The sequence below is a fragment of the Anomaloglossus baeobatrachus genome, chromosome 2 (assembly GCF_048569485.1).
Source record: "Anomaloglossus baeobatrachus isolate aAnoBae1 chromosome 2, aAnoBae1.hap1, whole genome shotgun sequence".
NCBI classification, from domain to species: Eukaryota; Metazoa; Chordata; class Amphibia; order Anura; family Aromobatidae; genus Anomaloglossus; species Anomaloglossus baeobatrachus.
The window spans coordinates 448,170,620-448,183,766 of NC_134354.1; the positions used below are offsets into that span (position 1 = coordinate 448,170,620).

Here is a 13,147-nt window from a genome sequence, read left to right on the forward strand (position 1 = left end):
CCTAAAGAGGCTCTTTTCTGTTCCAGCATGACTGTGGACCAGTGTACCAAGCATGGTCCATAAAAGCCTGGTTGGCTGAGTTTGGTATATATATGGGCGAAATTCAACCCATCGAACACCTGAAATGACATATGACATAAACTGAGCGAGGCCATTTCGTTCCACGTCCAAAATCACTTTGCAGCTTCTACTCTTCTAGGAAGGCTTTCTAAGGGGAAAGGGGATATGGAACCAAATTCACATTAATGCCTATGAATTAAACATGTTGTACACTTTGAGCAGTGGGTTGGACCAGATGACCCAGGAGGTCCCTTCCAACTATACCATTCTATGATTCTATTATTCCAGGACAATTTTGTTTTTTAAATATTGGCTGCAGAACTAACAGGCAGATAGTAGCTAACTTCCTCCTTGTTCTACATGGAGCCGACTCAGAGCAGTCTTGGGCTGCTCCTGCCGATTAATCTGCAACTTCACATCAACACAGCAGTTCTTTCAGGCTGCTCTGTCAATGGGGCATGACTGCCAATGTTATGCTAACTGACAGCCGGCTCCCTGCAGTTAGGCAGCAGGGAACTGTTGTTAATCAGCATGAAGTTGGCAGTCACACCCTGTCAACAGAGCAGAGCGGGAGAGAAGCCACTGCTCTGTCAACGTCATGTTAGCGGAAGCCACAGTTAGCAACTAACTGTCTGTTAGTTCTTAGGCACATAGTTAAAACATGAAATAGTCCCAGACACACCTTTAAGAATAGGATGTCATAAAAGCTCCTAAAGGTGAAATGTTTAAGTGTTCCAATACATTTGCACATTTTTTTTTAAAACATTTTCTGTATGTTATACTGGATTTGTATTATTTCATCATCAAATTACTTCATAAATAAATAGCTTTTGATTATAGAGGTTATTTTAGATGACTAAATTGTGACATAAAATACAAGTATCTCAATAGTCTAATCTGCAGCCACCAAAAGAGCCCCATTTATCCAGCATGATTAGTCAATAAAGACTATAACATTCGCTGTGATATTCTGCATTTTTCTCCCCTTGGGAACATATTTTACTGGATTAGGTTACACCTGGATAAAAATACTTCTTATATAAATAGTTCTTGATAGATCCTGGTTTTTTTTTGCTTATTTGAAGACAGATCTGGAGAACTCCACCTTTATAATTGTGACAAAACAAAGAGCAATCCTTTGGGGGCAAATTATACACACTACTGAACAATGTCAGAAAACTTGAAAGTTGTAAGCAGCAGAGAAGTAGAAATGGGCGAATCCACAGTGGTCGGGTTTGGCGGGTCTGGCTCGACTAAAAAAAAAAGTAAAAAGAAAAAATCCGGTTCAGGATCGGACTTGACCCAAACTTGACCTCAGACCCTGTACCCCATATAAGAGCAGGTTCGGTCTGGCCCGCCGGGGTACCGGGGAATCCCCCGGTAGGCCTCGGGCCCTCAGTGGGCCCCACGTGCCTTAATTAGTGCGGAGCTGTGTACAGCGCCGCAGGGCCGCCGGTTTTTCACGGCCAGAGCTATGTGCGGCAGACTGGGCAGGGCCCCCACGCTCTGATGGGCCCCCCTCCCACGCTCTGAGGGCCCCCAGCCTTTCAATTACAAACTGCAGCAATAGCACAAGTTCTGTACTATCGCTGCAGTTTTTGCGGGTGCAGAAGGACCTGTGGTGACATCACAGACAGTCATGTGACTCACCGTAGGTCCTGCACCGCGCGCTATTCAAATGTACGTGCATCCTTCAGACGCGCGTACATGTGAACAGTGCGGCCGGTGACAGGAGGCGGTGGAGCTGCTCAGCCCCGCACCGACACAGCGGCCGTCATCACACTGTCGCCGCCGGAGCAGCAGAGGAGAGGACACGCAGGGCTGCAGAGGTAAGCGCTCAGAAGGAGCCAAAGAAAAAAAAAAATAAATCATTCTCACCTGTTCACCTTTGTTCCCGCGGTGCTCCAGACCGCAAGCCACAGACCCCCTCAGTGACCTGTCCGGTGCACGGAGCCGCCGCTGCAGGTGACTTCATTGCTTTACTGCAGTTAAATGCTTTACGGCGCCGCAAAGCATTTAACTGCAGTAAAGCCATGATGGCATCCTGCAGCGGCGACTCCGTACACCAGACGAGATCATGGAGGGGTCCATGAGCCTGCAGACTGGTAAGGTAAGGACAGCGCAGGAACGGAGGACAGGTGAGAACATGTGTGTGTGTCTGTGTGTGAACAATGGCATAATAGGGGACAGGAAGAGAGGCCCATTGCTAGAGTACACAAGGCTGGGGGTCCATTGCTAGAGGACACAAGGCTGGGGGGCCCATTGCTAGAGTACACAAGGCTGGGGGGCCCATTGCTACAGAACACAAGGCTGGGGGGCCCATTGCTACCCCCAGTGTCAGTGTCATTATCCTGTACCCCCAGTGTCAGGGTCATTATCCTGCACCCCCAGTGTCAGTGTCATTATCCTGTACCCCCAGTGTCAGTGTCATTATTCTGTACCCCCAGTGTCAGTGTCATTATCCTGTACCCCCAGTGTCAGTATCATTATCCTGTACCCCCAGTGTCAGTGTCATTATCCTGTACCCCCAGTGTCAGTGTCATTATACTGTTACCCCAGTGTCAGTGTCATTATCCTGTACCCCCAGTGTCAGTGTCATTATCCTGTACCTCCAGTGTCAGTGTCATTATCCTGTACCTCCAGTGTCAGTGTCATTATCCTGTAGCCCCAGTGTCAGTGTGATTATCCTGTACCCCCAGTGTCAGTGTCATTATCCTGTACCCCCAGTGTCAGTGTCATTAACCTGTACCCCCAGTGTCAGTATCCTGTACCCCCAGTGTCAGTGTCATTATCTTGTACCCCCAGTGTCCGTGTCATTATCCTGTACCCCCAGTGTCAGTGTCATTATCCTGTACCCACAGTGTAATAAACTGCAATAAATAAGAGGCTACAAGAAATCCTGTGCTATCTGCAGGCACGGGACAGGGCTCTATGCGCACTGTAGAGTTTGCTAATAGGCTCACATTATACTGAGAGAAGCCGAAAATGTACAAGTAATAAAAACGTTTACAGTAGCTATAGTGTGGGCCCCTAGAGGCAATTTCCCTGGTAGGCCCCTCACACCCCAGTCCGATCCTGTATAAGAGTATGAGGACCTGAACTTTAATGCTATGAAATGGCGACAGTAAGGGATAGAGGTCTGCAAAGCAGGGCAATTATATGTATCGAGCGTCGAACCGCACGGCTGTTACACTGCTTCAGGGTCCGCTCATTAAATCTTATGGATATTCACTGCAGCCCCACTCACTGTGATTGGTTGCAGTCAGACTGTGCCCCCACCCTTTGTACCGGTATCTGTGATTGGTTGCTTCACACTGTCTGGGTCCCCGAAGTGGAGTGTAAAAAAAAAAAAAATTGGAAAAATGACGTGGGGTCCATTGTATTTTGATAACCAGTGCCGATATAGCAGACAGCTGGAGGCTTCAACCCCCAGCTGTGTGATTAATGTTGGATGTTTATCAAAATACGGTTGACTCAATACAACGTTTTTTTTAATTTATTGAAATAAATAATGTAAAAAAGGTGTGGGGTCCCCCCTAAATTTGATACCTAGCCAAGATAAAGCAGACAGCTGGGGGCTGGTATTCTCAGGCTGGGAAAGCACATTGTTATTGGGCCCTCCCCAGCCTAAAAATAGCAGCCCGCATTAGCACCAGAATGTGTGCATCCATTAGATGTGTCAATCTTGGCACTTAACTGAAAATACAAAGAAAAATCCTTTCTTTAAAAAAGAACAAAAAGCACCTTCTTCCTCCAATTTATTAACCCCCAAAACACACCTGCAGGTCCAATGTAATCCACAGACTTGACGTCCCATGACAATCCCAGCTCTGCTATATCCTGAGGTTGCAGTGCACAGTCACATAAAAAAACATGACAGATCACTGCGGTGTCCAAGACACACTGACTGAGACGCAGCTGTGAGGTTTACCTGAGGTTACAACTGGCTGTTCCCAAGGTACCCCAGCTGTATCCTCATGTGAACTCACCGAAATCAATGCCGGACTACTGGATTAGGCTATGTGCACACGTTGAGTATTTGGTTGCAGAAAATTGTACACCAAATCTGCATATCCTGGAAGAAAAATCCACCAAAAACGAATTGTGGTTTTTGGTGCCTTTTTGTGCCAGGAGATGCAGATTTGGTGCAGAAATATCTGCAACTAAATAATCAACATGCGCACATAGGCTAATCCGGTAATCTGGCATTGAGTTCAATGAGTTCACCTGAGGTGAGTTCAATGAGTTCACCTGACGTCACAGCTGGGATACCATGGGAACCCCAGCTGTTTCCTAAGGTAAAGTCATTGAACTCAAAGCCGGATTACTGGATTAGGCTATGTGCGAACGTTAAGTATTTGGTTGCAGACATTTCTGCACTAAATTTGCATCTTCTGGCAAAAAAACATACCAAAAATGTGATGCGTTTTTTACGCATTTTTGGTGCGTTTTTCTGCCAGGAGATGCAGACTTTGTGCAGAAATTTCGACAACCACATACTCAGCACATAAAGTTCATCTGAGGGGAGTTCAATGCGTTTACCTGAGGTCACAGCTGGGGTGCCATGAGAACCCCAGCTTTGACCTCAAGTGAACTAACTGAACTCAATGCCGGATTACCAAATTAGGCTATATGTGCATGTTGAGTATTTGGTTGCAGAGATTTTTGCACCAAATCTGCATCTCCTGGCATAAAAATGCATCAAAAATGCAATGCATTTTTCACGCGTTTTCGGTGCATTTTTCTGCCAGGAGATGCAGATTCGCACATAGCCTAATTCAGTAATCCAGCATTGAGTTCAATGACTTCACCTGAGGTGAGTTCAATGAGTTTACCTCAGGTGAGTTCATAGAGTTTACCTCAGGTGAATTCACGTCAGTTCACAGCTGGCGTACCGTGGGAACAGCCAGCTGTGACCTCAGGTGAAGTCATTTGTTTCACAGCTGCAGGTCTGTCAGTGTTTTCCGGACGGCACAATGATCGGTCATATTTTCTAATGTGACAGTGCACTGCGACCTCAGAATGTAGCAGAGCCAGGATCATTGTGGAACCTCGTGCCTGTGGATTACGTCAGACCTACAGGGGTATGTGAGGGAGTTAATAAATTGGAGAAAGAGGGTGTTTGCTTGTTTTTTAAAGCATTTTTCTCTGTGTTTGTGTTTATTTCTTTTTACTTACATGGTTGGTATTGGGGGGACTCATTAACCCCTTTCCATTACTAATCTAGGGCTTTATGGGAGCTGTGATTTTTTTTACAAATTAGAGCTGTCATTAACCCCTTATTACCCCACTGCCACAGCAGCAGGGCAATCGTAATGAGTGGGGTAAGCACCAGGATTGGCACATCTAATGAATGTGCCAATTCTAGGGCAGCTGTGTGTTGAGATTATTAAGCTGGACAGGGCCCAATAACCCTTTGCCTCCCCAGCCGGAAAATTCTAACCCCCAGCTGTCTGCTTTATCTTGGCTGGATATCAAAACTGGGGGGACCCCATGCTTTTTTTTAAATTATTTATTTTAATAATTTAAAAAAGCCATGTAGGCTCCACCGTATTTTGATACACAGCCAAAATAAAGCACACAGGTTGGGGCTGGAATTCTCAGGCTGGGTAGAACCATGGTTATTGGGCCCTCTCCAGCCTAAAAATAGCAGCCCGCACCTGCCCTAGAATTGGAGCATCCATTAGATTATGTGTCTGCTATACCTGCGCTGGGTATCAAAATATGGGGGATCCTACGCCACTTTTTTCCAAATTATTTATTTTTACACTCCAAATTGGGGACCCATACAACTAGTGTGAAGGCAACCAAGCACAGATGCTGGCACAGAAACTGGGGGCACAGTCTAACTGCATCCAATCACAGACGCTGTCACAGACTGTGGGTGGAGGAGGCAGTGAACATTCATAAGATTTAATGAGCGGACCTGGAGGCAGTGTGATAGCCACACGGAAACTTGGTAAGTATAATTATTTTGCTTTCATTCCCATTTTGCTTCTTTTTTCCTTTTTAATTTTTGTTCAGGTGGCCAAACCTGAACAATAACATGGACTTCCCTGAGAAGTATATGTTTGAGGTCCATATAAGCAATGGTTGTGAACAGATATTCCCTTGATGTCCCTATGGTCTTTTATAGGAAAATAATATACTGTTACCCACTATACTAAAACTAATGGAAAACATATAATATTACATTTTTTAAATTGAACAACCTTAACACAGCTTTTTATAGTATACTAACTTTAGTGGGCCCAAATTAAGGTCCCCATGTACTGTTGGAGGATCAATGCTTTGGTTGATTGTCCGACAGCCATCTTGGCCATCACTCCCATACACAGAAATGCTCAATCAGCAAAACAATTCTTTGTTCTTTATGAGAAAGCCACTGAGATACATCTCTGACAGTCACTTATCTCTGGGAGAACAATACATTCAGATATGCCAGATTGACATCTTCTTTGACATTCAATCGACAGCTGGCCGCCGCTCCCACACATAATATAGTGTCAAACGAACTTGTCGATATCAGCAAATGAGGCCAACATTAGTCTAATGTGTATAGGGAGCTTTAGAAAAAAGAGATTGCAAATAATGTCGCTGCAAAAATGTACTCATGTACAGTTAGGTCCACAAATATTTTGACAGTAGCACAAGTTTTGGCATTTTAGCTGTTTACCAAAACATATTCAAGATACAGTTATATAATCAATATGGGCTTAAAGTGCAGACTCTCATATTTAATTTGAGGGTATTCACATTCTAATTGGAGTAAGGTTTAGGAGTTACAGCTCTTTAATATGTAGCTGCCTCTTTTTCAAGGGACTAAAAGTAGTTGGACAATTATCTCAAAAGCCCCTTAATTGGCTACATGGGTTATTCCTCCATTAAATCATCATCAATTAAGTAGATAAAAGGTCTGGAGCTGATTTCTGCCGTGGCATTTGCAGCATTGATTGGACAGAACTTCACAGTACAGATGGACAATGACCAAAAAGATAGCGCAAAAGTAACCTATGAGCTTAAGGCAAAAGAAGTGGAATATTCTGCAATGGCTGAGCGAATCACCAGATCCCATCACTATCAAGCATATATTTCACAAGCTTAAGACAAAACATAAGCCAGAAAGACCTAAAACAAGCAATAACTTAAGTCAGCTGCAGTAAAGGCCTGGCAAATCATCACAAAAGAGGAAACCCAGCCTTTATTGACAGCCATAGCTTCCCGACTTAAGGCAGCCATTCCTGCAAAGGATTCTCTACAAAGTATTAAAAATTAACATTTTGTTTCATTTTAAATAAAAAATAGTGGCATGCTGAGCCAAAATGACAAAAATTCGGTCACTGTCCAAATATTTCTGGACCTAACTGTATTTATATTGATAGATCTTCTTATTTGGCATATATAGTACAGTCGGAAGAGCCCAGAATGTTCGCATATCAAATACATTATTCAGTTTAGTTAAGAGTCTAGGGCTCCTGCAACTTAATTGCATCCTAGGTGAGATGAATTTGGATTTCCCAGTATAATTTATCTTCTGTTTCATGTTTCCTTAGATTTCTGTATGTCTGAGATCATCAAACACTTAATTAAAATCAGGGCCACAAGGAGACAAAGAAAAGAGGAAAGAATTAATTAAAGTCAATCTCCTACCAATAGCTCTAGAGACAGACAGGCTTCCGTTAACCCTCCATGCACCAAACCAGACCACGCAACCTCCAAGAGCCTCAATACGATGTTTTTCATCCTATATATATATAAAAAAATGTGTAAGTTTTGTTGAGTGAGAAATGATTTATTATCTTATTGAAACCAAACAGCAGTGATCTGAGGGATATATAAAACCATTGCAACAGTTTCACATAAAAAGTCTAAGTAAGGCCTGGTCCACATGAGCATATTTTACGATTCATATACAGACCACATTGGCCAGACTGTATGCGGGTTTTACAACCTGAGCTTACACCCTAAGGTCCCCTTCACATGGGCGTATAAAACATATGTGAAAAGCGTGTTTTCCATCAGTGTTTTTCCAGCATGGATAAAGAAAGAATGAAATTACAAAGCTTCTCCTATACTTTGTAATGTTAAACACATACAGCAGACAGACGGTACACGGATGGTGCACAGATGCCATTCATGTGCTGTACCTGTTTTTCACAGAGCCATAGACTTGTATTGGCCCTCGTCAATCATGCTACTGGAAAAAAACGCCATGTCTCCATGTGGTTCACACAGGCACACAGGTCATATGAAAACACAGACGTGAAGATCATCTTAGGTTCTAATGGGTACAGGGGCTGATAAATGCGTGCCACAAGTACTGGAAACACGTACATGTGAAGGGGACCCAATAGATACGTATGAGACTGTAAGTCAGGTCTGAAGACTAGCAGTCAGTCCGGGCATTGCGGTCAGCATGTCAAACCTGGTTAACAATATAGACAAACATATATAGTAATTGCCAAAAGTGTTAGCACCCTAGAAATTGTTCCACAGAATAAAATATTTCTCCCAGGAAAATATTTACAATTACATGGTTTGTTATACACATGTTTATTTCCTTTGTGTGTATTGGAACACCACAAAAAAAATGAATAAAGGCAAACTAGACATAATTTCACACAAAAACCCCAAATTGGCTGCACAAAATTGCAATTACTTAATTTTCTGGAACAATTTCAAGGGTGCCAACACTTTTGGCCATGACTGTAAATGTAAATTGTGTTCAGTATCCAGATAAAGTATGTGCACCATGTGCATTGTCCCTTTAGTAATGTCCTGCTGGGATGAACTAGCATGTTATTTTATTTTCTCTTGTTCTGATCACTTTGGAGTGATGGCACTCGAACTGAAGTGATTACATATCTGTTAGAACAACTTTCTATTGCAGGAAATCAGCAGCACAGAAGAGATACAATAGAGGCAAAACATTGCAGTATGGTGGCTACAACTGTTTTATAGCAGCACTGGGGTCCTGGATTCAAATCCCACCCACCAAGGACAACATCTGCATGGAGTTTGCCTTTCTTTGGAACTGTTCTCATACTTAAAGACATACTGATAGGGAATTTAGATTGTGAGCCTCAAAGGGGAACAGTGATGATGATAATGTCTGTAAAGTGCTGTACAATACATTGGCTCTATAAAAGAAGACATAATAAATACTTAATACATACAGTACATCAAAGCCTAACTCTGTGCTTCTAAAATTGTTAGGCAGCCTCACTAAAGAGGCCATTTCTACATGAGGTGCTGCTGCTGCTCCATAAGTCCTTCCCGGTCAGTGCCAGACCCGGAACTTCTTAAACGTGATGATTTCACTGAGTTACAGCGCGTGAAAAGTTCTTGATCAGGCATTGAACAGGATTGTCTACAGCGGTTACTCCCAGTCACCGCCAGACCCAGAATTTCTCTTGCACGATGATGTCACTAACATGTGGTGCTGACCTGGAGTGACCTATGGAGCCTCTTTCTCTGAACAAGGCTCTATAGGTTGGAGAACAGATTCAGAGCACGTAGTAGGACCACTCCATAATGGATTACGTTGAACCTTCATATTTATCTTGTGGTTTTGTTTTTTTTAAAAATATGGTGAATGAGGGAATGTGTGGGAGAGTCTTTATTCAAACAAATTATTTATATCTTATGTGTGTGAGTTTTTTAACTGTACACTTACTGGGTTAATAATCGGGATGTCTCAGACTCCTCTTCATTACTAACCCCTGTGCTTGATGCCAGCTGACATTACACAGCTGATATTAACCGCATTAATCTATTATCCCAATTACCACAGTATCAGGGCGATCAGGAAGAGTCGGGGAGAAATAATGGAAGCGCCAATTCTGGGATGGCTGCTATTTTTAGGGTTGGAAGGGCCAAATAACCATGGACCTTAACAGCCTGATAACATTAACCCCCATCTGTCTCCTTTACCTTGGCTGGTGATCAAATATGGGGGACCCCATGACGTTTTTTTTTTTAATTATTTATTTATTTAATTAAACCAGCCTAAAAACATCCTTTAGTGTCACATGAAAGGCACTAAATGGTGCAAGTGCACAACTCTGCCTATATGCCTGCTCTAATCTAGGCTGTACCTCCTACAACTCTTACTGATCGGCAATCTGCTGAGCACCGCACTCGTCTCATATAAGACCCGATGATGCAATGTGGCCAGACAATCAAAGTAGTGCCAGTAGTCAAAATGGCTACAGCATTAATGTGATTGGCAGGCAATCTCTGAATGTTTAGTGACATTTGCGAAACAGTTGCGAAATGTGAGGCAGGGACTAGAGCATGGCCCTTATCTATGGAATGTCACCATGTTGTGTATGCAATGCTATTTTAACTGCATATTTTTTCAATGGGTCCTTTAATTCTAATTAGTACCAAAATCAAAATATTAACCCCTTCACGACCGGCCGATTTTTCGCTTTCCGTTTTTTTTTCGCCATTCTTTTTCTGAGAGACGTAACTTTTTTATTTTTCAGTCAATATTGTCATGTGAGGGCTCATTTTTTGCGGAACGAGCTGTACTTTTAAGTGAAACCATCAGTTTTACCATATAGTGTACTGGAAAACGGCAAAAAAAATTCCAAATGCAGAAAAATGGCAAAAAAGTGCGATAGCACTATGGTTTTTGAGATATTTTTTTCACTGTGTTCACTATATGGTAAAACTGATGTGTGGGTGTGATGCCTCAGGTCAGTGCGAGTTCGTAGACACCAAACATGTATAGGTTTACTTTTAAATAAGGGGTTAAAACAAAATCAGACGTTTGTCCGAAAAAAGTGGCGCACGTTTTACGCCATATTCCGTGACCCGTAGCGTTCTCATTTTTCGAGATCTATGGCTCAGTGATGGCTTATTTTTTGCGTCTCGAGCTGACGTTTTTAACGGTACCATTTTTACGCAGATGCTACGTTTTGATCACCTCTTATTGCATTTTGCGCAAAAGTTGTGGCAACAAAAAAACGTCGTTTTGGCGTTTGGAATTTTTTTGCCGCTACGCCGTATACTGATCAGATTAATTGATTTTATATTTTGATAGATCGGGCGTTTCTGAACACGGCAATACCAAATGTGTGTATATTTTTTATTTTTTTAACCCTTTAATTTTCAATGGGGCGAATGGGGGGTGATTTGAACTTTTAGGTTTTTTTGTTTTTTTTTATTTTTTAAAACTTTTCTTTTAACTTTTTTTTTTATTTTACTAGTCCCCCTAGGGGGCTATTGCGATCAGCAATCCGATCGCTCTGCAGTATCTGCTGATCACAGCTACAAGGCTGTAAACAGCAGATACGCTCTCTTTCTCTTTTGCTGTGCCGCTGGCACAGCGGAAGCGAAAGCAAGTCAGATGTAGTACAGGAGTCATCACATGACCCTGTGCTACCATGACAACTATCGGAAGTCACGTGATCGCGTCACGTGACTTCCGGTATCGGGCGGTAAGTAAAACTTTACCGCGATCGCGCTTATAATGGCGCTGTCACATATTGACAGCGCCATATAAGGGGTTAAACGGCACGAGCAGATAACGATTCTGCTCGTGCCTAGCAGGCACACATCTCAGCTGTGAAAATCAGCTGAGATGTGTGCCGATCGCAGCATGATGCTGCCGGCAGACCGCGGGCAGTAACTTTATGACCGCAAGGACGTAATTTTACGGCCCGCGGTCGTTAAGGGGTTAAAAGTACAGAATCATTGAAGACATGCAAAAAAATAGCTTTGAAAGCTCCAGCCATATAAAAGTGATGAATCAAGGATTTATTTTTTTTTTTACTATATTGCATAGTCCTCGTTTAGGGAACTTGAAGCGGCGGTCATCTGATCACTTGTGCTATACATAGGAGTGGATCAGCACTACTATGTATAGTAAAAATCACCATCTCCCATGAATGCCAGCTAAACACTGGCTTTCATAGGAGTATTGTAATAAACGGCACGGGGTCTTCAGCTAATCCCTGGCTGTCATGGCTGCGATCAAGTCAGGAGCGCACCGATGGGCACATGGAATGACGCACCCCCACTGCTACCCTGTGTTAAATGCCGCTATCAGAGATTGACAGCGGTATAGGTTAAATACTGTTAAAGGCACATAATGACCGATTAAATCAGCCATCATTTTCCGGGAGAAATGCAGGCTTGGCGTGCAAGTTTATATCAAAGTCTGTGAGCCAGCATATGAAGTACCAGTATGTCATATGTCAATAAATTGTTAAAAGGTAAGCCAGCCAATCCCTCTATGACCGCAAAGCACTGCTCTACAAGCTAGAAATAAAGTTGTGTCTGGATGTAAACTGCGGTGTGACGATGCACATCCAACTACTCAGGCTCACACTGTATTTCCTACCTAGCAGTTACGTCCCCTGGCGGATTGACAGGTCAGTGGACGTGTACCTAAACAAACAATCTCTCAGTCAGTCAGGAAAGTGTGCTACTAGATAGAAAATACAGCGTGAAGCTAAGAAGCTATCTGTGCATCATCACACCACAATCTTATCTTTTAAAGGGCTACATAATCATGTTAATGGTTTTAGGGTACCGTCACACTTTAGCGACGCTCCAGCGATCCCACCAGCGAACTAACCTGGTCAGGATCGCTGGTGCGTCACTACATGGTCGCTGGTGAGCTGTCAATCAGGCAGATCTCACCAACGACCAGTGACCAGCCCCCAGCGACGCGTGGAAGCGCTGCTGCGCTTGGTAACTAAGGTAAATATCGGGTAACCAAGCTTGGTTACCCGATATTTACCTTGGTTACCAGCGCACACCGCTTAGCGCTGGCTTCCTGCACTCGTAGCCAGAGTACACATCGGGTTAATAAGCAAACCGCTTTGCTTATTTACCCAATGTGTACTCTGGCTACGTGTGCAGGAAGCCGGCACTGGCAGCCTGAGAGCGGCGGACGGTAGTAACCAAGGTAAATATCGGGTAACCAAGCACAGCGTTTCGCTTGGTTACCCGATGTTTACCTTGGTTACCAGCATCCGCAGCTTCCAAACATCGGCTCCCTGCACATTCAGATCGTTGCTCTCTCGCTGTCAAACACAGCGATGGATGTGTGCTTCACAGCTGGAGAGCAACG

At 43.4% G+C, this 13,147-nt stretch overlaps 1 protein-coding gene across 1 annotated transcript in view; it reads right to left on the minus strand.

The window, feature by feature from the left end:
• PPM1E (protein phosphatase, Mg2+/Mn2+ dependent 1E) overlaps window positions 1-13,147 on the minus strand; it is a 332,607-nt gene that overhangs the window by 16,573 nt on the left and 302,887 nt on the right. Inside the window, exon 6 of the mRNA XM_075336300.1 lies at window positions 7,711-7,804. Coding sequence (XP_075192415.1) covers window positions 7,711-7,804 — 94 coding nt within the window. The remainder of the gene's footprint in view (window positions 1-7,710; window positions 7,805-13,147) is intronic.